This window comes from Sus scrofa, chromosome 3, assembly GCF_000003025.6.
Source record: "Sus scrofa isolate TJ Tabasco breed Duroc chromosome 3, Sscrofa11.1, whole genome shotgun sequence".
In the NCBI taxonomy this organism is placed as follows: Eukaryota; Metazoa; Chordata; class Mammalia; order Artiodactyla; family Suidae; genus Sus; species Sus scrofa.
The window spans coordinates 3,694,727-3,720,207 of record NC_010445.4 but is presented as its reverse complement, the minus strand read 5'-3'; the positions used below and the strand labels follow the sequence as shown (position 1 = coordinate 3,720,207).

At 55.2% G+C, this 25,481-nt stretch overlaps 2 protein-coding genes across 8 annotated transcripts in view; both read left to right on the top strand.

Moving 5' to 3' along the window:
- The window catches only part of RADIL (Rap associating with DIL domain), a 73,846-nt gene continuing 52,433 nt past the window's right edge, over positions 4,069 to 25,481 (top strand). For 3 of the 7 annotated variants that reach the window (XM_003124271.3, XM_021086022.1, XM_021086024.1), the window contains exons 1-2: positions 4,069 to 4,180; positions 8,058 to 8,656. In XM_003124271.3, coding sequence (XP_003124319.1) covers positions 8,122 to 8,656 — 535 coding nt within the window. In that variant the 5' untranslated portion in view covers positions 4,069 to 4,180; positions 8,058 to 8,121. The other 4 variants (XM_021086027.1, XM_021086025.1, XM_021086026.1 and 1 more) reach the window with 4 other exon arrangements.
- Positions 19,222 to 23,792, top strand: PAPOLB (poly(A) polymerase beta). Its single transcript, XM_005674549.3, has one exon. The coding sequence runs from the start codon at positions 19,633 to 19,635 to the stop codon at positions 21,553 to 21,555; it is 1,923 nt and encodes a 640-aa protein (XP_005674606.2). The 5' UTR covers positions 19,222 to 19,632; the 3' UTR covers positions 21,556 to 23,792.

Genomic DNA, 25,481 nt, shown 5'->3' with positions numbered 1-25,481 from the left:
TGTGATTCAAGGATCTTTACAGCAGACGCAGCGCTCACAGCTCAAGTGATTTGACACGAGCTAGTTTAATGGTATTTATTTGTTTTACGTCCTTGCCTTCATTGCCTGGCTACGTGTTAATGGCTTTATTTATTTTGCTTTTTAGGGCCACACCCACCGCATATTGGAACTTCCCAGGTGAAGGGTCCAATTGGAGCTGTAGCTGCCAGCCTCCACCCCAGCCACAGCAACGCGGGATCGGAACCGCGTCTGTGACCTACACCACAGCTCACGGCAACGCCAGATCCTTAACCCACGGATCGAGGCCAGGGCTCGAACCCGAAACCTCATGGATGCTAGTCGGCTTCACTAACCGCTGAGCCACGATGGGACCTCCCGTGTTAATGACTTTGTCTTTCCCAGTTAAATAGCGCACCTGAGCTGCAGATACGCAGCATCAAATGCCTATGGGATACCTACGTCGGAGAACACTGAATATGCTCTTCAGACTGAGCAATAGCAAATGTCACATCTCTGTGGTCCTGGCATCCTGTATATTACTCTGTAGCTCTGGTACCCCTTATAGTAGCTGATGGTTCTGTTACTCCATACATTACTCTGTGGTACCCCAGATGTTACTCTAGTCCTGTATGTTACTCTATAGTCCTGGCACCCGGTACTGAGCTAGGCTGGAACCTGGGACCCTTTGCTGTGGTGCCTGTACCTCTTTAAGCCTAAGAATACAAAGAAACCATAAAGGACTAAATATAACTTGAGGCATGTGCAGTTGAGGGCAATTATGTGCCATAAGATACAAAAAGGCCCCAAGCCAACTGCCACTTCTGAGGGGCTGGGTGCAAACGCAAGGTCCTGGACATGCTCACTGCACACCACCATAAGGGGTGGGCAGACCCCCTAAGCCACCCCTCTGGCCCGACCCACTGATCCAGCCCCATCCTTACCCTATTTAGGGAACCAGCTCACCGCTGGGCTCAGGGAGCAAGCAGGGGCACCTGTTGCTTGTTTTCCTTCTCTCCTGCTTGCAGCAGGAGCCCCAGTAAAGCTTTGCCCGAATTCCTCAACTCTGAAGTCCTGGCACCCTCTGTATTATCAGGGCCAGGAGGTGCTAATTGTCCGCTGATAGTTGCTCATCATTCAAGGTGGGAAGAGATATAACAATGCAGAATTTGGGGCTGAGACTACAGGGGAGGGACCAGACCAGAAGCACTGCTATTATGGGTTGTGCTGAGCTCGTCAGGAATGGAATCTGAGCACTAAACCATTTCTTTGCACCTGGCACCACCCCCTTTCTAGGGATGGGGCTGTAACCCTCTCTGAAGGAAAGACTGGGATCTGACGTCCTCCCTGTGCCTGCTGCCACCTTTCCTTCCCTCTAGACCCGCCATCCGGTGGGAACTTCCCTTTGACCTTAACCAGATGCTTTTTCTTTGGGATGGTGGGTCACCCACGGCCCCCCTCCACACTGAGTCTCAGGACTCTGCCGCCCTCTGGTGGCCACAGCGGGGCATATCAACATTTGTTTTTGTCCCATAGTTTTACAGATTTAACCTCACAGATGAAAAAGTTGTTTTGCGACCACCGGCTAGGTGCAGGAATAAAAGATAAATAAGATGTAGTACGTGCCCTTGAGAAGCTTCCAGCTGAGGCAGGGAGTGAGAGGTTGAGACGGGTGGAAATCCATTCATGCTTTTGTGTATTCGTATAACAAATATTTATGGAGCCCCTATTCTGTGCCAAGTAAGCAGTAAAGAAGACAGATGAGGTACCTGCCTTTACAGAACTCAAATCCTAGTGTGTGTTAAATACACAAATACATAGTGATAAAGGCCACACCGGGCACTCCAAATTATGAATTAAATAAGACAGGTTATGAGACGGAGAAGGACCCCTGGGTCAGGAGAATGGTCAGGAGATGATAGCGGGGTTGGGTTTTAATGAGAGGAAGGTGGCAGCCTTCTGAGATGCTGGGGGCCAGAGCTTCAGCTGGCATCCCTTCAAAGCCATGTGCTGACGCTCTCGCCCCCAGCATCTCAGAATGGGACGGTATTTGGAGATGGCGCCTGTAAGGAAGAGATTAAATGAAAATGAGGTCATTACCGTGGACCCTAATCCGGTCTGACTGGTGTCCTTATAAGAGAAGATGAGGACAAACACACACACACAGCAAAGGGTGTGTGAGGACACAGGGAGACGCCGGCCGTCTACACACCAAGATGAGAAGCCTCAGAGGAAATCAGCTCTCCTGGCTCCTTGATCTCGGACTTTCAGCCTCCGGAACTGTGAGAAAATAAATTTCCATTGTTTAGGCCCCCAGTCGGTGTTACCCTGTTAGGGCAGCCTGAGCAGACGCATGCAGTTGGGAAAAGGGGACGGAAGGCAGAGAGAGGGGCCTGAGCAAAGACGGAGAAGGGTGAAACCCGGGAGGAATGGTGTAGCTGGCATCACAACATCTAGAAGAGCAGGGGCCTGCACGTGGTTCTGTAACTGGCCAGAGAGTAAATAGTTTAGGCTTTGGGGCTGTAAAGTCTGTTGCATGAAAGCAGTTTTAGACAATATGTAACCAAATGGGTGGGGTTGTGTTCCAAGAAAACTTTATTTACGAAAACAACAGCTCCACTTTGGCCCCCAGGTGGTAGTTGGCCAACCCCTGCTGAAGGATTTGGGACAGGATCGTGGGAGGAAAACAGGTTGAAATCCAGGCTCTCCTTCCAGCTCCATCTTTGCCTCTTGGGGGGGGGGATGAGGAGTGGGGGGGTGTGGAGAGTCTTGAAAAGGATACCATTTAATCACAGAGTCCCAGGCTCAATTCTTGGCCCTACCTCTAGCAGTTTGACCTCTCTCAGGCTCTGTTTTCCCCTCTGAAAAATGGGTGTAATGACATCTGCCTCACAGGAGCTGATGTGAGCTTTATTTTATTTATTTATTTTTGCTTTTTAGGGCCACACCTGCCGCATATGGAGGTCCCCAGGCTACAGCTGCCAGCCTACGCCACAAGGGGAACTCCCTGACGTGAGCTTTAGATGAGAGGGTCTGATATATTTTATGTGGTCTACAAATGTCTGTTCCCTCCTCCCCACTTTCTCCACTGCACATTCGGGGTCAGCGCCATAAAACTTGGTACCCCAATAGCTGTCAACAAGCAGGTGCATTCCCGAGGTCCGAATTCATATCCGAGGCCACGTGAATCCCCCAGGTCTAGCGCATGAGCAGCGCGGTACAAAGGGAGCTGTGAACAGCCCTTCTCCAAGATGAAACCCCAGCCGGAGGACTGGGGCCAAAGCGAGCTCGAAGGACACGTGCTTCTTTTCAAACAAGTTACCCGAGAAGGGCGGTTGGGCCAGAGCCCTGGAGCTGGCCTGGCCCCGTTTTGCATCCTTTTAAGCACAAGAGTGCCACGATCTGATTTGTCATTTAAGACGCTGGTGGGTGGGGGACAGAATGTAGGGAAACGGAACCTGCCACCCTTGTCCTCTTTCCATGTTTCGAACGTTCATATATCGGAGTCACAGCTCTGTACCGCCCCCTAACGATGAGCGCTTGCCTTACCCAGCTTCCTCTTTTTCCTGGCCTTCAAAGCCAAGGGAATAGGAGGTGGGATAGAAACTGCTTGCCCGAGGCCAGCACTTGGCCCAGGAGCTTGGGGAGCCCCGCCCCTCCTGCACAGGCCCCTCCCTTCCTTGCCTTGGAGGGCAAGTCCACACCCATTAATTGCTTGGCAGGTGGTGCCGTGCTCAGCCCCATCCCCTGGCTCCGCCCCTCCCCTAGGCCACGCCCCTTCCAGGCTCCCTTTCGGTCCATTGGATGGCGGCCGGATCACCCTGGGCCCAGACTGTCTCTTCTCGTCCCGCCTTGTTGCTCAGATGCTCCATTCCCTCGAGGGCTCATCCGAGGTGTCATCTCATTGGGCCTGCAGCACGTCCCTCGGAGGCCCCGCCCTCCAAAGGCCCCGCCCTACCTGTTGGGGGGCGCAGGAGGAGCCCGCGCGCCTCTCGCCGCGGGCCACGCCCTCCCACTGGCCCCGCCCACAGGGGCCCGCCCCAAGAGGGCCCGCCCCGGCCGTTGATCTGCCGGCAGGAGGCGCGCCACGCGCGAGTCCCGAGCCCTGGCTCCGGCTAACGGCGGGTGTGGGAGCCGTGCCGGAACGCGGCGGCGGCGGCGGCGGCGGCGGGCTGTGCTGGAGGTGAGTGCGGGGTGCGCGAGGAGCGGCGGCGGCGGGGGTCGCTCCGTGGCGGCCGGGGTCCCGGGGCGCGGAGGCTGGCCGGGCCGGGAGGCCGCGGGGCGCGCGCTGGGGCAGCTAGCCCCGCACGGGGCATCTTTCTTGCCACCCAGCCCAGGCTTGTTCGGTTGTCATGGAAACAGGCGGCTCTCGGGGCCCGGGCGAGGCCTCGGGGGGCGGAACCCGCAGACCGGCTACATGGGGGTTCCAGGGGGTCAGCTCCGGCCACTACCCGCTTTGGCCCCCGGAGCCTGGGCCCCCCAACGGCGGGGTTCCCCCAGGCCTCAGTTTCTCTGGCGGCCCCCACGGAGGGGGGTCTGCAAGGCGGGCACAGGGCGCAGGAGTCCGTACCCTCTTTCCGGGGTCCGCGTGACATCCCCCCCGCCCACGGCCTGTCTTGGTTTCCCTATTCACACGGCAGCGCTGTTCCCCACTCGCGTGCCAGCTGAAAGCATTGTCTCCCAGCTATTTCTGTACCATTTCCAGCCCCTTGACAAACAGTGCATCCTGGGGGGCCCACGCAGAAAACTCCCTTATTTCCCATTAGAGAGTGGGTACGTGGGACCCAGGCTGCTCTCACACCCAGCCCTGGCAACTCCCAGCACCTGGTCAAGTGTTTGGTTAATCTGAATTGCTGAAAAGAATTTCCCAAGTCCTCCGCCCGCTGGTGATTACAGGTGCCTCTGGTTAGTTACAGGTGTCTCCCATTGGCACAGGCCGCCTGGTCCGCATTCCAGAGAGGAGCCAGTCCTTAATCCCACTGGCAGAAAAAGCCCCCTGTCAAGAGGCTAGCATGGCAGAATTAAGTCTGATTAAATAATATCTGTGTTTAAAAGCACGGCTCTGGCTGGCGCTGTCGAGTGCGCGTTTTGGCCGGTGGGGGTAAGGCCCAGCCTGCGTGACTCTACTCTCGTCCCCTCCTGCCCTGGTGGAAATTCTAATGGATCCCACGTTGCAGTGTTGGAACGGCCGTGTCCCTCCACCCATTAGCTCAGCCCCACACTGACCTCACTCTCTGCCCTGGCTGCTGTGACTCGAGCTTGTTTTCATCAGAAATTGGACTCTTCCTTGCAAACAAGAGGAAAACATTCTCCAGGGGAAGCAGCAGCTTGCAGCCCACCGCCTCCAGCCCGTGTTTCCCCGGTATTTGTGCGAAAGAGGAGAGAACTGAGCAGAAGAGGAAAAGGCAGGTCATGTGTCCAGAAAAACAGATCTGGTTTCGCAGAGCCGGCCCCGCTCAGCAGGCTCCTCTCGCCCTCTGCAAGGACGCATCTGTCCCATTTGGACAAACAGGCTGTACTCTGCTTTCTGTGACGGTGGCGGAAGGGCCTGCCCGAGCCGCTGGCCACTGTCCGTGGTTGCTCTCTGAAAATGGCCACAGAATGACCAGGAGGGGAAGAGAGCTTCCTGATAAAATCGATCCGACAGATCAGGGTCCGTGTTTCCTGGGCCTTGTTGGGGCTTAAGGAGCAGTTACTGGAAGGGAATGAGTCGGTCTCTCCTACAGGCTCTGGCCCCTTTTCCCGACATTGCCCTGGGATCCAGCACAGGAGGCTGCAGGAGAGGAGGGAGGCGACTCCCTTCCACGGCCGCGGGAGGGGACCAAGCAGCGGTGAATGGTCATTCTCTGTTTCTCTCTTCATTAAAGCAGAATCGTCTAAGCTTTCAGACCTTACGGGACCTGTAAGAATCCACCCCTAGGCGCGGAATGGCACGTCACGTCTCCCTTACACCTGCGGGCCTTTTAAACCCCCGTGTGTACTTGGTGACTTTCCTGTGAAGGGGGCTACTGCAGAGACCCAGTTTCTGCCATTTTCAGCTTGTGTGTGAATTCACGTTGGAGCATCGTCTCCAAAGGTGGAGGTTTCTGAGCCAGATGCTGCCTGGCTGCCACAGCCAGATGCTGGGGCGGGGGGGGCTGTGCTGGACGTGAGCCAAGTGTCTGTGGAGGGGTCACATCCACTGGGAATGTGTGGTGGCCAGAGGCACATGCTGGAAGCTTTGGAGGCGAGTCGTGTAACTTTCAGAAGGCTCGGGGGGTTTGAAGCTGCTGATGTGTGCGACCCAAAGCCTTGTCGTGTGAAGGCTGTCCCAGGTGGTGGTGTCGAAAGTTCATTCCGGGCCCTCGACAGGCCCGAGGGCAGCCAGATCCAGCCCTGGGCTCCTCAGCCTCTGACAGGGCGACTCGCGCGCTCAGGGGAGAAACAGCCTTCCGAGGAGGGTCTCCCCACAGCCAGACTCGCCACAGCCGGGGAGCCCCTCGTGTGGTCCTTGTGCTCAGGACACGTGGCTGCTGGAAGCAAGCTGACTCTTCAGAAAGTACAAGGCCCCGCGCAGTGGTGAACGGGGAGCCAGGCCGCGGGCACAGGAAGTGGCCCCCCGCCCCACCACCCTCCGGGCAGAAGGCAGTGCCCTGAGCCCAGTCTTTGGTGGTGAAGCTGTCGGGCACATTCTGAAGGTTCAGGGTCCTCCCGGGAGGCCCGCTGGCTGATACTGGCGGGGGTGGGAGGCTTCAGGGGGGCCACCAAGGCCCGGGTGGCCAGCGGGAAGGAGCCCAGCTCAGTGCCAGTGTCAGAGGCTGGGACACTGCCCTGTGGGTCCTGGTCTCTGGGGGGCTCCCTGGTCACCTCTCCTGCCCTGGGTGGTCCCCGTCATTGTCCCCGGCCCCTCTCAGGGCCCCTGACCATGAGTGGGTCAGAGTGGAAGATAGAACCGCAACTGAAATTAGTGCTGACGGTTGTCACATGGCAGGTGCCCAGTGCTGGTTCCACCAGGACCTGGGCCACTGTCTCCAGAACCTTCTAGAAAGTGGACCTTGCTTCCTTGGTCTCTCTGCCTGGAGGTGGGGTGCAGAGTCGGGAGAAGGGCGGTTTTCAGGCTCCACCCGCTTGGCTGAGAAGCCTTATGTCTTGTGCAGCGGAGACATCTTCCTTTGACTCTGCCCTCCTGCTCCCACAGGGCCTCGGGGCGTCTGAGGAACCCTCGCTTTGGATCTCCCGGCCGTCGGAGCACTGCGGGCCCTAGAATCATGACTCGACGCACCGCGGTGTCCCAGAGCTGGTTTCTGATTCCCCCAGCAAGACTGCCTCTCCGGCCTGGCCAGGGCCCACGTGCCAGGCTGGACATGGTGGGTGGAACGCATGCATTCCGGCCATGCCTCCCCTGCTTCTGGAAGAGCCCTTTTGTGTCCCCTGTGGTCACGTGTCCATTCCAGTGCTGCCATCCCAGGGCAGTGGCTCCTCCTGGGCAGGCCCGGTCAGCAAGGAGCAGCATTTTGGGGTGGTTTGTGTTTTAAATGCCTGGTCACCTCCTTCTCTGTTCTGTGGCTGCTGCTTTGCGGGATTCCTTAGTTCCTTGGCGTGGTTGTGAGGAATTTTCTGTGGCGCGGGCTGTGGCGTGGGAGGGAATGGAGTTTGGGGAGACGGGGCCTTTCGTACTGAGAGTCCTTTCTGACTCTTCTCCGGTGTGGCGGGACAGAGGGCGGGCTGCCTCCGAGGAGGCTGGGCCCACCCCGCCGGGATTCAGGCCTGCAAGCGTGCCCCATGCTCTCCCTGGCCGGCGCCCGCCTCGTGCCTCGTGCCCCGTGCTTTGCAGAAGCAGGATCCCTGCCACCGAGCGTGTCTTACTTTTCGGGGGGGCCTCTCCATGTTTCTGAGTATGGGCGTTTCAGCCCTTTCCAACCTGCTTTGTCCCCTGACGGGCTTGGCCCATGTGCTATGGCTGTGGCTTCTGTCGGGGCGCTGGCCCCTCGACGGCCTGTCAAGTCTGTTCACGCCCCGCCAGCCTCGCTTGCTCTGCTGCTCTGATGGTGCCGCTGACCCGCCTCTGGTTTTCCCCCCAGGACGCCGTCTTCTCCCTACTGCTGGCCGGAGCCGTCGGTCCCCGTCCCTGAAGACGGGCCCACCATGTTTTACGGGACCCACTTCATCATGTCCCCACCCGCCAAGAGCAAGCTGAAGCGCCAGAGCCAGCTGCTGTCCAGCGTGCTGTCCCGGACGCTGAGCTACAAGTACCGCGACCTGGACGCCACCTTTTCCAGCCTGGGCGCCAGCGACGACCCCGCCGAGCTCTCGACCCAGCTCTCGGCCCCCGGGGTTCTGAAGGTGTTTGGAGACAGCGTGTGCTCGGGCACCCACTACAAGAGCGTCCTGGCCACCGGCACGTCCAGCGCGCGGGAGCTGGTGAAGGAGGCCCTGGAGCGCTACGCCCTGAGCCCCGAGCGCGCGGGCCAGTACGTGCTGTGCGACGTGGTGGGCCAGGCCGGCGACGCCGGGCGGCCGTGGCAGGCCGCGTGCGTTCGCGTGTTCGGGGACAACGAGAAGCCCCTCCTGATCCAGGAGTTGTGGAAGCCCCGGGAAGGCTTGTCCCGGAGGTTTGAGCTGAGGAAGCGGTCGGACGTGGAGGCGCTGGCGGCCAAGGACGTGGACACCGTGACGGCAGGTGAGGCGGGGGCGCCGCGGAGGCGGGGGCGCGGGGTCCGTCCTGGGAAGCCGCGGGAAGGCGTGTTTGGCCTGGGGGACGGTCGGCTGCTGACTCGGTGTTTGAGCTCCCCGCGCCTCGGGGCGGTCTCAGCACTGCGGCGCGTCTACACTGCAGGGCGCCTGCTGTGTTGTTCCCGGCTCCTGACGTCGTCCTGCAGCGTCAGCGTCAGCGTAGGGCGAGTCCTCCTCTGGTGGAGGACCACTGCCCGGGTGTCTGGCAAGCGTGTCGCTGGCTGCGGAGAGCACCTGGTCCCGAGCAGGCGGCAGGTGCCTCGTGGGAAGTCCCTCGGTGCCCACGGCACGGGGCCGTCTCGGGGGCCAGCAGAGAAATGCTGATGGGGGAGCGGGTCTCTGGAGGTGCAGGTGCCTTTGGGGTGTCCTGGCATGTGGGGGCCGGGGCACGGGAGGCTGTGTGTTGGAGGGAGGCCTGGCCTCGAAGCGGCAGGTTATCGTCCGGGGCTTGTCGGGAGCAGTGGGCAGCTCTGAGTCCCTGCCCCGGGCCAGGGGACGGTGGGCCACTGCTTTATGTCGGGCTTTTATTCAGTTGGAAAGAAGTTGATGACCTTGATAGGTGAGCGCCACAGGACATATTTTTTTTTAAACGCCAGAAGACACTTCCAAGTATCTCAGGTCGTATTTGACCTTTCCTTAGTGTCCTGCAGGAAGTGGTGGCTTTTCTTGTCTCCTGTGGCCCAGCGTAGAGGACGTTGCGGGGCCTCAGGAGACTGGGCCCTCTTTTTCCTGATGCCGCAGGGTTGGGGGGCCTTGAGCCCTTGCTGGCGGTTTGCGTGTGGCCCCAGGTGTCGCAAGCGCTTGTGGCCTTTAGTTCTCCTCTGGTGTGAAGCCCGCCTTGCGAGGCCTTTGGTGTGTGTAGACGAGGCTATGCCATGCGGACGGGCTCCCAGGGGCTGGGGGCCTGGCGCCTGACTGAGCGGTGGCGCCCGCTCCAGCACCGCGGCGGTTGGCAGTGGGCTCCCTCTTCGGGCCCCGGTCTTGCGGCCTAGAGGCCCCGGGTGTGTGTGCAGGGCTCCCGCCCCTCTGGCGCAGGAGGGCATGGCTGTGGGTCCTGAGCACGAATGTCTCCTGCGCGGGGTGTGCTCTGTGCACTCCCGGGCAGGGGTGGACCAAGGCGGGCGGGGTCGGGTCCCCCCAGCAGGGAGGTGGGTTATCATCCGGTGTGCAGCTTTGTAACCGTGTCGGGGGGTTAATGAAAAGCTGGCCAACAGGGAGCTGATGTTACTGTTTGTTTGTTTGTTTGTTTTTAACGTTGTACGGGGGACAGCTGACTTACAGGGTTGTGTTGGTTTCGGGGGTGTGTGGGGTGTTCTTTTTGAGATTCTGTTCCCGTCTAGGCCCCGCAGAGTCCTGAGCAGACGTCCCTGTGCTGCTCGGTAGGACCGCGCCCTGGCTGCTTTCCCATGGGGCGGTGCCCAGGCGCCCGTTCCCGCCTGCCTCCGTGCCCAGCCCTGCCCGCCCTGCGTCCCCTTTGGTCACCATAAGCTTGATTGTGCAGCCTTTGAGTCTGTGTCTGCTTTGAGAGTAAGTTCTGTGGTATCGTCTTTGATTGGATTCCGCCCGCCGGCGGCCTCCCTCGTGTGAGGTTCGTTTTGATTCACTTACTGTGGTGATCTCCAGGTCCATCCGTGCTGCTGCCCAGGGCACGGTTTCGTTCTTTTTTATGACGGATTTTCCATCGTCTCTGTGGACCGTATCCTGCCTGCACCCCTGTTGATGGACACGCAGGTTGCTTCCAGGTCTTGGCTGGTGTGCGTAGCACTGCTGTGAACATGGCGGGGGGGGGGGCGTGGATCTCTTTGAATTAAGCTTTTCTCGGGATCGATGCCCCGGAGTGGGACTGCTAGATCATACGGCGGCTCTGTATTTAGTTTTTAAAGGAACCTCCACACCGTTCTCCGTAGTGGTTGTCCCAACATACATTCGCTAACGTTGCAGGAGGGCTCCCTTTTTTCAACACCATTTATGGGTGGACTCTCTGATGGTGGCCCTTCTGGCTGGTGTAAGGTGGTACCTCACGGTGGTTTTAATTTGCATTTCTCTAATAACGAGTGATGCTGAGCGTCTTGTCATGTTTTTTGGCCATCTGACGTTACTGTTTTTAATTCTCCTCGAACGAGCGCCTAGAATGCCTTCACCCCCAGGCCCGGCTGCAGGGGTTTGGACTTTGTCCCAGTCCTGCCTTGCTGTGCTGTCCTCCTAAAAGACCGGTAAGGCCCTCGAGACGTGGGTGAAGGGGAGCGTGTCCAGCTCCTGGTTACTGTCCTGCCTTGTTTTCTCTGCCCAACAGACAGCAAAGAGCACGTGGGCGGGGCCAGCCCCGGGGGTCCTGTGGGCCCCTGTGTCCCGGGCCCCGGGTGGGGCTCTGGACGGCCTGCTCTGTGTCGCACAGGTGAGTGCTGGGGCAAGGCGGGGTGACCACAGGCTGGACACCATCTGCGGGAGCAGGGCATTGTCTTCTGTGCCCCGACCCCTTTTAGATCTGTCCCCTTCACATTTGTTCAGGCAGGAGAAGGCCCACAGTCTACTCCCCTTGCTGGTGGTTTTGCAAAACCTTTCAAAGAGTCTATTGAACCAGGCAGGTCTCACTGACACACTTCTCCGGGCTGGAAGTGGGTTGGGTTACCTACCTTGAGCTCACATCCCGGGCCCCAGGGAGTCGGTCTTCCTTGCCCACCTGAGACTCGGGGTGTGGCCTGGGCATCCTGTGCCTCCTGGCTGAGCCATCCTTCCCCAGCCACGGAGCCACAGAGCCTGCGGGCTGTGGGGGCGGAGGCACCCAGCCCAGCACTGAGAGTGTCGGGCCGCCGGCCCAGCCCTGCCCCACAGGTCACGGGCAACAGAGCTTGACCTGCTCCCAGGACCCAAGTGCTCGGGTCTGTCTGGGGCTCCTGATGATACACAGAGGCACACATGCTCACACGTGTGCCAGCCCACGCCTGCACCCGTACGCACACATGCACGTGGTCACAGGCGTGTGCCCTCACACACGCATCCTTCCCCCTCTGGATGTGCGGGGGCCCCTCCCCACTCAGCGCACAGACGGTGGCCAGAGGAGCGGAGGGCGGTGGGCGGTGGGGGCGGCCGCGTCACCCTTGACGGTGGGAGGGAACCTCCAGCCCCGCCAGCTTCTGCCGGCGCTCCTGACACCTGCAGTCGCGGCTCCAGGGAAGGGGCTGCGCACCGCCTGGGCGGCCTGTCTGCGATGAGCCTCAGATGCTGTTGGCGTCCCAAGCAGCCTGAGTGTCCGTGCAGGGAGGTCGGTGCCCATGAGGCGGGGCATTTAGTGTTGAGAGGGGTGGGGACCCAGCCCAGAGCAGGGCTCAGGGTGCCTCGATCAGCGTCGTTCTCTGGCGATCAGGCGAGGTTGGCCCTGTCCCTCTGGGAGCCAGCAGTCCACCTGTGCATGGGTGTGCGTGCGAGGGTGTACACGTGAGTCCACGCCAGCCCCCCGGGCTTCCGGCTCCCCAACAGTCACGGTGGTGGCTTTCATTAGTCCTGTGTTGCTCCCACAGTAGAAGGTCCACCAGGGTTGGCGAGCTGGGGCTCCCTGGTTGTACTGGTTTCAGGTGGAGCATGTGGCCAAAGCCCACCACGCACCCTCTAGGCTCTCTGGAGCCGGGAGCCGCTGCGGGCCTCTCCCGCGGGGTCACTGGGACGCCCCAGCAGGCTGGGGGTGGCTGTTCCCCTGAACCCTTTGGGCTGTTGACATGCGCTCATAGCCGTGTGCTCAGGCACTTTGGGGTTTGTTTTCCATAAATATTGTCTTTTCACAGCTGCCAGCTTCCCCGCGATTTCCAGAGCATCAAAACATAGTGTGTCAGTTCTGGGCGCGGCGGCTGGCGTGGGTGGGGCTGCAGAGCCGCCAGAAGGCTGGTATTTGGGGCCCGTGCCCCGTGGAGAGGGCTCTGGGCCCCACGCCTGAGATAAAGGCAGTGATCACCTCTCACTCTGGGGAGGGGTGACGGGCCATGTGGTTTTTGTCAGCAGCTGGGGAAGGCTGAGAGCAGGGTAGATTTGTGCCCCAGCTTGGAAGGGGTTCTCAGCCTCAGCCTTGTGGACACTGCGGGACAGCAGTTCTTTGCCGTGGGGGATGCCCTGTGCACTGCAGGATGTTCCGCTGCATCTGGCCCTGCCCGCTGGGTGCCCGTGGTGCCCCTGCCAGTGACGACAACCACTGATATTCCAGGCGCCGCCCAGTGTCCTGGGACAGGCTCGCCCTGGGGTGGGAGCGACCGATGGGGACTCAGGAAGTCAGTCTGCTGGCCACGCCCCATGCCTCCCCTTGGGGCCAGGGCCGTGTGTCCCGGTGACCAGCAGCCCAGGCGGGCTCTCTGGCCGTCCAAGGATTTGAGTGCCCCGCGAACAGGACGTGTGGAGCGCCTTCCGGTGCCCGTGCCCGCCCTCCTGTGCGGCCTGCCTGGCCCTGTGCGGCTGCGGGGGGCAGGGCCTCCTGGGCTCTGGGGGCCCCTTCCCGGGAAGGCAAAGCCTTGCAGGCTTCTAAAGCTGCTGTGACTTGAGCTTTTCTCTGTCTCGCCATGGGGCTTGTCACAAACTGTCCAGGGTCTCTCTGGTCTGGCATGCAGTAGGTGCTCATTACATGCCAGCCGAAGGGCTGACGCAAATTAGAAGCGCAAGCTCCTCTGTACCCGCGTCGGGCAAGACTTACTCCAGAGTCGGGATCCGTTTTCCTCCCAGGTGTGGGGGAGGGGCGGGGGGAGGGGAGCGGAGGCCGGGCTGCCAGCTCTTGCAGGGGTGGCCTGGGGAAGGAGGTGAGCTGCCAGCCTCCCTCTTCGCCAAGGCCAGCAGGAGTGGCTGGTGGTGGCAGGTGTGTCGTCGGGGCGCCTGACTTTGGGTATGTGTCTGCCGTCCCACCTGGTCATCCAGGGACGGGCAGATGGGCCTGAACCCCGTCTACACGGGGTGTCCTGGCTGCCCGGGCACCTGTGCTGCCTCACCGGCTCCTGCTCCGTGTGAACTTTGTCCTCCTGTCCCCAACTGCTCTGCGGTGTTTTAACGTTTTTTCCTCTTGCTGTGCACACGTACCTCAGGATGAAGAAGGTGATCTAGATTCTTCTCCCCTTTTCTTTTTCTTTTTGTCTTTTTATGGCCGCACCTGTGGCATATGGAGGTTCCCAGCGTACACGACCGCTCATGGCAACCACGCCAGATCCCTGCCCCACTGAGCGAGGTCAGGGATCGAACCTGCGTCCTCACGGATGCTGGCTGGGTTTGTTCACTGCTGAGCCTCGACGGGAGCGCCCTCTCCTTCAATTTAAGAGTAGCTGCCTGTTGAGTCCTGAGCGAGACTTCCTCTGCGCGGGGGTCACTGCCAGAAACGTGTATCTTAGGTGGTTTGGTGAAAGCAAAGCAGTCGTCTGGGTGGCATCACACTGAATCCGTTCAACCTCAGCCTGAATCCTGTCCTTTCAGAAGGTGGGAGACAAGCGCTGGCTGTGCCAGCATGGCCTGGTGCGTTATAATTACGGCGCCTCGGGCTCCCAGTGTTTCCCAGGGAGACACTGCTGGGAAGCAGCTGTGTCCAGGCAGGGTGCCCGGGTCCTGGGTTACGTCACGTTGGTCTGAGGTCAGGTCTGCCGTTAGACGAGGCGCAGATCGTCAGAATGTTCCTCCTTACGGACCTCAGACAGCTACTGGGTTGCGGGGTTACAGACTGAACTTAGGTATAGAGCCTTCGAGGACTCTTCCAAAACAAAATCAAAAACAAAACCCCAACTTTTTCCAGCAGTCTAAAATTAGAAAACTAATTGTACTTAAAAGAGATCTTTGAGGATTTTTTTTTTTTTAATTTTATGGAGGCACCCATGGCATATGGCAGTTTCTGTGCCAGGGATGGAATCCAAGCTGCAGCTGCGGCAACACTGGATCCCTTAACCCACTGCGCTGGGCTGGGGAACGAACCCACACCTCTGCAGTGACTCAAGCTGCTGCCATTGGATTCTTAACCCACTGCGCCACAGCAGGAACTCCCCTTTTAATTCAAAGGAATATCAAGTTGAATGCTTAGCAGCTCACAGCCTGTTTAATTCTTCAATTTACTGCTTAGATTAAAAAAAAAGAAAAATTCACAGCCCCAGTGTCACAGAGAAGCACCAGGAGGAGGGTGAGCTGCCCTGTTCTTCGGAGCAGGTGGTGCCCACTGGAGCCTGGCTGGCATTAGCCCCTTCTCCCTGGGGACACTCCTGGCCATGTTACATAAGGAGACTCCGAAGGCTCAGTGAAAACACAGAAAACATGGGGAGATCAGAACTGGCACAAAATATTTGAAAGTCATAAAGCATACGAGTAATTGGTTAAAATACAGCCAGGCTGGACATTACAGGGAAGGAAAAGCAAAGTTGGATCCTTACTGCAAATGCATTAAAACCCATGTCAGAGGTAAAATGATAGAGCCCAAAGACAGATTTTATAAATGAGGCTTAAAAGATGCAGACTGCAGGGGAGAAGGTAAATGGATTTAATAAACTTTCAACTAAGGACGTGGTGTTGGTAAGATCTGGGTCCGCCCTGGTGAGTGGCTCCGCTTTGGCCTGCCGCATAGTTGCCCATCCCTTTGCATGCCCCCCCACCCCGTTGCCCCACCCTCTAGTCACTGGCACTCAGGTTGCACCCAGCGTCTTCCTTCTGCAAACAGTGGCACAGTGGAGCTCCCGTCGTCGTGGCTCAGCGGTAATGAACCCGACTAGGATCCATGAGGACGCAGATTCGATCCCTGACCTCGCTCAGTGGGCTAAAGATCTGGGGTTGCTGTGAGCTGTGCTGCAGGTCACAGACGTGGTTGGGATCCCGCATGGCTGTGGCTGTGGTGTAGGCCGGCAGCTGCAGCTCTGATTCGACCCCTGCTGCGAGTGTGGCCCTAAAAAAAAGATGCCCTCCCCCCCAAAAAAAGCAATGGCACAGGGACCCTGTTGAGGGCCTGTGCAGGGTTCCCTGGGGGGCTCCTCTCAGGACTGGAACTTCTGGGTTATCGGTACATTGGCTTCGTTTCCTAGGAGGCACTGCAGGGCAGTAGCTTCTCCAGAAAGGCTGCCACGACACCCGAGTGCTTTCGTACGTGAGCCTTCCCCGTCCTTAAGCACTGAGTGTGAGTCCCCCCCCACAAACGTCTCTGCTGGAAAGAGTTTCAAACCAAAAGGGACAAAGGGACAGCAGTGTAGCGGGGAGCTGGGGTCACGCACACAGAGAGTCTCTGCAGCTGACCGGTGTGAGCGGCTGTGACCTGAGTCCTGAAATGGCTTCCCCAGAGTCACAGTGTGTGGCCTAGACTGTCCCTCCACTAAGCAGAACTCAAGGAAATGGGTCCTCTGGATATTGACTAGCCAGTGATTTGAAGGAGAAAGGGTTTTATTTTTTTTGTGCCCATTCATTTGTCAACAGATATTTGTCGAGTGCTACTCCGTTAGGTACTCGACTGGGTGCCGAGATCCAGGCAGTTGACAAACCGAATAGATCCTGTTCTCATGGAGCTAAGAGTCTGCAGTGGCCGAAAAGACGGAGTCATTCTAAAAACAGCTGCAAATGGTGATAGGTGCTGTGAAAGAAAAGTACCGGTGCCAGTTTAACCTGAAAGCTGGGGATGCTCTCTCTGCGGAGATGAAATTTAAGCCAAATCTCCAAGTTGAAAACACTCACCAGGTGAAGGGCAGCAGAGATGAGTGGGGCAGGAAGCGCTTTCTGGGCATAGGGAACAGCATCGTGCAGAGACCCAGGGAGGAGACACAAACGCAAGGCACCCAAAGGCGGTGTGGCTGGAGGGCGGGGGAAGTCAGGGGGGTGGAGCTGGAGAGACGGTCGGGGCTTGTTAGGTGTGTTGGCTTTTAGATGAAGTTGGATGGGGGGCTGCTGAAGGGATTAAAAGCCCCCTCTGGCTATTGGGTAGGAAAGACTTTGAAAAGATGAGTAATAGGGGAGCTCCCCTGTGGCTCAGTGGTCGCGAACCTGACTGGTATCCATGAGGATGCAGGTTCAATCCCTGGCCTCGTTCAGTGGGTTAAGGGTCTGGCGATGCCATGAGCTGTGGTGTAGGTTGCAGACGAGGCTTGGATCCTGGATGGCTGTGGCGTAGGCCAGCAGCTGCAGCTCCAATGCAACCCCTAGTCTGGGAACGTCCACATGCCTTGGGTGTGGCCCTAAAAAGACCAAAAAAAAAAAAAAAAAAAAGACTCCCAGATTTCTGGAATGAGCAGCTGGGTAGATGGAGATGCCAGCTACAAAATGGGGACGACCACGAAAGAAAGAAACTATGGAGGGAAGAGTAAGAGTTCTCTTGAAGCTACGTTAGGTTTGAGACATCCAAATGGAGGTGGCAGGAAGTCAGACAACAGGCATCTGGAGCTCCGAAGAGAGTCCACTATAGAAACTTAAGCTAAGCTGTAAATAGATGATATTTAAAGCTGTGAAAATTGGTCTCTTACCCAGGGAGTAAATAGATATACAGCGAGGAGCGTTGCAGGATTAATGTGGGAGCTGGAAGAGCTCCAACTTTAGAGGCCAAGCAAAAGCGGAGCAAGTCAGACGGAGGGAGGCCAGGGGTGTGAGAGGCAGCACAGAGTGTGGTGCCACGGAGGCCAGAGGAGGCCACTGCAGGTCACAAAAGATGGAGACCCCGGACCCACCAGATGGAGCAACGTGGAAGTCACCAAAGACCCTCCTGGTAGCCCTGTTGCTGGAATGTTAAGCATGCAGACCCCACTGAAATGGGTTGAGAAGCTGGCAGGGTACTTATATTTCTGGCAATATGTGGCACTAATTGTCCTGGAAAAGCTTTCTATGTAAAGTACCTGCAAGAGCTGGCTGAAATATAGCAGTTCTCCTGTTAGATGCAGAGCTGAATACTCCCCCCTCCCAAAAGGTAATCCCCAGGGGTGAAAGAAAAACCAAAGTGAGATACTCGGAAGCCTTAGAATCTTAGGTGATTATGAAGCTATAATTGCCCTGTAGGCATTTACTAGTCTTTGTAACCCAGGAACTCAAGTTTAATAGCTGTCCTAGAAAGTGACATAGAGCCTTGGGACCTTAAGAAGTAGGGAGTTGGAACTGCGACCCTCACCCATATTTGGAAACTGTAAAGGGAGGTAGATTGAATGAAAAGGTAGAACAGGAAGAATCTGCTCCCTGGTACAAGGAGATGAGAAGGAGTTAGCTTTCTTGAGCTGGGCTCTGGGCAAGGAAAACTGAATAGTCTCCCCTAGAATTGAAAATCACTCTTTCTCTCTGTCTTTGGGGTTCAAAATTGCACTGTTGAAGTGATTGGGAGAAGTGCAAGAGAAGAAACTCCAGTGTACATAGTTTGACAGCTTAGAAGGACACTGGGTGGAAACATAGTCCTTTTTGGAAGGACAACCACACAGCTATCCAGGCCTGGCGAGAGAAGAGCTCCCAGTTCAAAATTACGAGACACCTGAAGTGATGCTGCTCACAGTGAGTCAGCAGGAAACAAACTATAGAATCCGATTCTCAAGGACTTAGGTATCGGAACCATTTGTTACAGAATATTAAGTGAGGATGTTGAAAATGGTAATGAAATAAAAGGTAGAAAGAAAACGGGAAGGAACAGAATGTCATTCCAAAAGGATGGGGCGATTTGGAAAAGAACGAGATAACGGTTTTAGTAATGAAAACGCAAGTTTGTCCATGGATCCTTCAGTGATGACGTAGCAGCCTAAATATATCTGAAGAGAGAACTAGAGAATGAGGGGGAGCTGGCATCTCGCAGAAAGAAACAAGGGTTTACAGACACGGCGGTCAGAATGAGAAGGTCTGTCCCAGGTCTCCAAGAAGAGGATCAAGAGAATGGAGAGAGAACATATTCCAGGGATGCGCCCCAGGATCTTCTGATCCAGGAACCACGGTGTTTCCTGGCTAAGACAGACGAAAAGTTTACCCCCAGCTGCCTAGTGGCAATGCCGCAGGACACTTAGGGCAGATTCTTACAGCTGCCAAGAAGCAAGACAGGCGAGCCGCAAGCTAGTCCGACTGCAGACTTCCCAATGGGACCTGCAGACACCACAGGGAGGCAGGCAGGTCATGCCAAGCTGGAGAGGACAGGACTGAGCGCCCAGAGCTGCGGTCCTGGCGCTGGCCGCGGAGCATGCAACGGAGCTGCCTCCCCGCAGCAGACCCTGCCCTGGAAGGATTCTAAGGGATGGGCATGTGGCGGATGCCACTGGTGAAGAAAGCGACGTGAGGTGTAGGAAACGCGAGCAAGGAGGTGGATGGTAGGTCTGGGCAAAAATACAACACAGTTGGAGTTCCCGTCATGGCGCAGTGGTTAACGAATCCGACTAGGAACCATGAGGTTGCGGGTTCGGTCCCTGCCCTCGCTCAGTGGGTTAACGATCCGGCGTTGTCATGAGCTGCGGTGTAGCTTGCAGAGCTTGCAGAGGTTGCAGACGCGGCTCGGATCCCGCGTGGCTGTGGCTCTGGCGTAGGCCGGCGGCTGCAGTTCCGATTCGACCCCTAGCCTGGGAACCTCCATATGCCGCGGGCGGGAGCGGCCCCAGAAATGGCAAAAAGACAAAACAAACAAACAAACAAAACAGCACAGTTACCACGTGCCCGAAACCCGGGGCGCCCCTCTGAGGCCACCCCTTGGCGGGACGCCAGGGCGGAACCACGGGGGCGTGCCGGAACTACAGCCCCCATGAGGCTCTGCGCGCGCATGCTCTGTGGGGCCGCGGGGCGGGGCGGGCGTGGGCGTTCTAGAAGGCGGCGGCGAGGCCGCGGGCGCCATGTTGGGGCCGAGGGGACCGCGGAGAGGCGCTTGAAGCGGCGGGAGCGGGTCGGACCTGGGCTGGTAGGAGCCCCGCCCCTCCCGCCTCAGCGGATCATGACCCGGGCGGCGGCCGCGGAGGTCACGGTGGCGGGGGACGTGGCGTGGCGGGGCCAGCGCTAGAGACGATGCCGTTTCCGGTGACCACCCCGGGATGCCAGCCGCCGCCGCCGCCGCCCAAGCGCTATGGCATCTCCTCCCCCATCAGCCTGGCGCCCCCCCGGGAGACTGACTGCGTCCTTACCCAGAAGCTGATTGAAACCCTGAAGCCCTTCGGGGTGTTTGAAGAGGAAGAGGAACTGCAGCGCAGGATTTTAATTTTGGAGAAATTAAATTATCTGGTCAAGGAGTGGATACGAGAACTCAGTGAAAGCAAGAGTCTTCCACAAGCTGTCATTGAAAATGTGGGAGGGAAGATCTTCACGTTCGGGTCTTACAGATTAGGGGTGCATACGAAGGGCGCCGATATCGATGCGTTATGTGTCGCCCCGAGACATGTCGATCGAAGCGACTTTTTTACCTCCTTCTATGATAAGTTGAAACTCCATGAAGAAGTAAAAGATTTAAGGGCTGTTGAGGAGGCCTTTGTGCCAGTTATCAAACTGTGTTTTGATGGGATAGAGATTGATATTTTGTTTGCAAGGTTAGCACTGCAGACTATTCCTGAAGATTTGGACCTGAGAGATGACAGTCTGCTTAAAAATTTAGATATCAGATGCATAAGAAGTCTTAACGGTTGCCGGGTAACTGATGAGATTTTACATCTAGTGCCAAACATTGACAACTTCAGATTAACTCTGAGGGCCGTCAAGTTGTGGGCCAAGTGCCACAACATCTATTCCAATATATTAGGTTTCCTAGGAGGTGTCTCCTGGGCGATGCTAGTAGCGAGAACTTGCCAGCTTTATCCAAATGCAATAGCATCAACTCTTGTACGTAAGTTCTTCTTGGTGTTTTCTGAATGGGAATGGCCAAATCCAGTGCTGCTGAAAGAGCCCGAAGAACGGAATCTTAATTTGCCCGTGTGGGACCCGAGAGTAAACCCCAGTGATAGGTATCATCTCATGCCTATAATTACCCCCGCCTACCCACAGCAGAACTCCACATACAATGTGTCTGTTTCAACGAGGATGGTCATGATTGAGGAGTTTAAACAAGGGCTCGCTATCACACACGAGATTTTGCTGAGTAAGGCGGAGTGGTCCAAACTTTTTGAAGCACCAAGCTTCTTTCAAAAGTACAAGCATTATATTGCACTTCTAGCAAGTGCACCAACAGAAAAACAGCATCTGGAATGGGTGGGCTTGGTGGAATCAAAAATCCGAATCCTGGTCGGAAGCCTGGAGAAGAATGAATTTATTACACTGGCGCACGTGAATCCTCAGTCCTTTCCAGCCCCCAGGGAAAGTCCTGACAAGGAAGAATTTCGTACCATGTGGGTGATTGGGTTAGTGTTAAAAAGACCCGAGAACTCTGACATTCTCAGTATCGATCTCACCTACGACATCCAGTCCTTCACCGATACAGTTTATAGACAGGCAGTTAATAGTAAGATGTTTGAGATGGACATGAAAATTGCGGCGATGCACTTGAGAAGAAAGGAACTTCATCAGCTGCTACCGAACCACGTGCTTCCGCAAAAGAAGACACCCTCGCCAGAAGGTGTCAGATTGACAGCTTTGGGTGACGGCAGCCTCGGCTTGACTGCAGACAGTGAAGACAGCGTGTCTGTGTCTTCATTTCCCGGCGCTGTGAAGACTGGCCCGGTGACTGGCAGCTCTCCAGGCAGAAGCAGTCCTGCCCTCGCTATGATGGCGGCACCTGTGATCAGCGCTCAGGTTACTGATGTTTCCTTGCAGCAGGCAAATCCCAGTGAAAGCCCAGGGAGTGCGTCCAGCGAAAGCATCCCTCACGCTGGCTCACTACCAGCCATTCTACCACCGAAGCCTGTGGTCACCAGAGTCATTTCCTCAACCCTTCTGGTGAATCACCCCCCCAGGCCTTCCGGGAGCGCAGCAGCAAACATAGCCAATCCTATAGTAGGGGTCTAGAGGAGCGGGTCGCGTCATCCAGGAGCGAGGTCGGAGGGAAACATTCTCACGAGGACATACGTGGGACTCAGGAACCACTCAGACAGCAGCTTCTCTGTGGGCCTCCCCGGAGACACGAGTGCAGACCTCCAGTGTCCCTGCTCTTCCTGCAGAGGCTGTTCCTGTTACCAAGAATCCAATAAAACAGACTAAACTGAGACAACCTCAAGGGTCCATAAGCGACACCTGCCAACTCAGCCTGTTGTCTTCAGATGCTAAAGGAAGAGAACAAAGGGGGCCAAACTGGATACGATTCAAACTAGGTTGATGAGGCTTGTTGGGTAACTGCTTCTGTTGGGCTAATCCCGATCAGAAGTCTAGGTTAGTGTGTAGAGCTTCTGGAAGTCCTGTTACGAGTGTGTCACGTTACTTATGTGTCAGCCGGTTTACACTAACCATTTCAAAGGACTTCTGCCCTTCAAAGAGGAGGAAAGGCAGAAAAAGCCCCTCTAGCTCTCTTGGTGCCCTGCAGACTGGATTTATGTTGGATGCATTGTTGGGAAAAGTTTGCAATACAGACTGGTACCGAGATTCCTTACACTGATGATGCACTTTAGGCATATTTTTATTAGGCAGTAGAGCTAATTTCGGATTTTTCAGCTTGATGAGTTGTAGTTTTTTTCCGAAAGGGCTTTATTCTTTGTTCATCTTCAGGTTGGTTACCATTGTGCGCTGGTGTACCATACTTCAGGAAAAGCATAAAGTATGTCTCGCTCAGTCCCTGCGAGGTACCCCTTTAAAATGAAATGTCAACTCTTAGGGTATATCATTGGCATTGAGGCAGTAATTAGTGTTCAGTTTTGATGGGAACTGATCAAGAAATGATACACTGGTTTTATCTCCAGAATTGTTGCCGAGGGCAAACAGTCAGCGATCAAACAGCAGACAGTGTCGACATAGCTCCATCTTCTCTCGTCCTTAATCACTTGTCCTAAAGCAAAAAAAGCTTTTTGTCTCCCTCCCCCTCCTGCCCCCGTGTCCCCGCTGCCTTCTCTTTGCTTGTGCCCAGGGTTTGCTTGGCTTGGGTATCGTTTCATAAAGCACTCAGAATGCTGGTATTAACCATGATGCGACACCAACAGTCCTGTGGCCACGTGGCACAGAGCCTACATTTTGGTTCCATGGCTAATATTTTAGTGAAGTTTTACTACAAGTGATTCCTGTGAAGCATGTTATCCATCTTGGATGGCTTTTCAATCTCCGCATAAAAGATTTGCATATGCCACAGAATATCTGCTTATAGTAAAGCTACTTTCTAGTTTAAATGTGTAAGCAAAAATGCATTTTCTCTAGAATTTTAAACCAGTTTTTATTTTTCAGTGACTTACTGAAGTTCATCCAGTACAATTTACATGTAGAAACATATAAAAAATAATTTCTAGCAAGCACTTGACATCTAGCCCGCTTTCTACTCTTGTTTTATCCTGAAAAAGATTAGGAAAACCTTCCTTTAAATTAAAAAAAAAAGAAAGACCTCTTGTAATTAAGCAGCGGAACACGGATGCTGAGAAACATGAATGACAGCAGTTGCAGAGGAATGAGAGACACAGCAGACCTAAGAGGTTTTCCAGCCGTCCGGGTTCTCGTTCCTCCGGTTCCCCAGCCACGTTCCTCTCCACCACGTGTGCCTTTCCAGTGTGTAGCTGCACCTTCTTAAACCCTTTCCCCGTCCTTTTAAATACTTTCCCGAGGTTGGCGTACAGTCTTTTCCCTTGTGGGCTGTTCAGGAACTGCGACTTTCTGTTCACCATTCCTTTCTGCCGCCTGATGCCCAGTGTCCCCGTAGCTGACGTCTTCGCCCTGTGCGGTCCCCTTCCACGCCAGTACAGTCGGGGGACGTGTACACAGTGCCTGTGTATCTCGAGTAGCTCTCGTGCCATTGAGATTGCCAGGCACACATGGAGTCTTGTCGTCTTGTTCATACTTTGGGGAACAGTTCGTTTATTAAATGTTTCTTGTAACGGTACCTGGTTCACCAAGCTGGAAAGTTGGAGCTTTTTAATTCTAGTTTTCTTTACCTGGATAGCAGACTATTTTTTTCATACAACGTATGCAGTAGCTCACGACTGGAGTTAGTTTCGTTTTATAGTATCTGTACTCCTTGTATTTTTCAAGCGCTCTTTTGCAAACAGATGATGTATTTCTCCATTAAAAACACAATAAAAATAAACAAGAAGCAAGCAGAGGGCTTTAAATCTGACAGTTATAGTTCAGATGTTCTTACATTGTCTCGGGGACCAAGACACTGATGCACCTTTCAACTTGAGTCTAGAATTCATGTTATAATGTGAGGGAAAAACATGAAATGGCTAGAAACTTCATATCAATAATAGTAAAAAGTGGAGTTAAAAATCTCAGTCCCAAAGAAGGCAGGAAAGGGGTTCCCATCGTGGCTCAGTGGAAACGAATCCGACTAGTTTCCATGAGGATGCAGGTTCGATCCCTGGCCTGCCTCAGGGGATTAAGGATCCGGTGTTGCCGTGAGCTGTGGTGTAGTTCGCAGACACGGCTCGGATCCAGTGTTGCTGTGGTGTAGGCCGGCGGCTACAGCTCTGATTAGACCCTTAGCCTGGGAACCTCCATGTGCTGTGGGTGTGGCCCTAAAAAAAAAAAAAAAAAAAAAACGGGCAGGAAAGAGGTGTGTGTTGGGGGTAGGGTGTTGACAGCGTGGGAAAGCATAGAAAGAAAATACAATCTAATGAGATGGTGGAAATGAAACCAAATATTTCTTTCTCCATAATAAATGAACCAGATTTCCTGACTCAAGGACAAATTGTCAGATTCCATGGAAAAACTAAGTCCAGCTGCATGTACTTTTATTTGTGAGAGACACACCCCAAAATGTAAGCTCTAAGGGAAGGGAAAAAAGGCCAGTGAAAAGCTGTTATAGTAATGCTGTCATCCAAACATTTCAGATCAAAACAAATTACTAGGCACAAAAGAGACCACTGCATTAACGAGAGAAGAAATAACGCACCAGGAAAAGTGACCAATTTAAAACTTTTTGCACCTAGTAAAATAGCATAAAATATTTTGCTCCTCATGGCGTCACCATAAAGCAAAGATTGGCAGGAATTCCCCAAAGTGTCACTGTCATAGCTTTTTTTCTTTTTTTGGCTTTTTGCTATTTCTTGGGCTGCTCCCGCGGCATATGGAGGTTCCCAGGCTAGGGGTCGAATTGGAGCTGTAGTCACCGGCCTACACCGCAGCCACAGCAACACAGGATCTGAGCTGTGTCTGTGACCTACACCACAGCTGACGGCAATGCCGGATCGTTAACCCACTGAGCAAGGTCAGGGACCGAACCCGCAACCTCATGGTTCCTAGTCGGATTCGTTAACCACTGCGCCATGACGGGAACTCCCTCACTGTCATAGCTTTTTAAGCAACTCTTTATTAATTGGTAGCAAGCAGACAAAAAAGGAGTAGAAGGGAAACAGCTCTGAACAGAACAGTGGCTGGCAGATTTTTTTCTGTTGGGGTCAGAGAGGGAATAGCTTGAGCTTTGCGAGGCTACACGGTCTCTGTCTCGGCCACTTAGCTGTGCCTGCGTAGAGTGAAAGACGCCTTAGACGCTGTGTAAACAGATGGCCGGGACTGGATTTGTCACCCATCTCCCCAGCCGGCGTTGGTCACCCCTGATGTATTGGACACGTTACAGAACCTTGTACTCAACGATTAGAAAGCACTTATTCTCAGATAAGCACAGGGCATGTACCAGAATTAACCTCACGCTATATCCGAAGGTGAGACTCAGTGTAAACTTCGGAGTATCAGATTCATAGAACATGTTTTCTGATACAGACCAGTAAGAAATCAGTAACAATTAGCATAGAGAAGAAATGGCTAAAGAAGACCAAAAAAGCTTAAACCGTGAAAAGACTGAT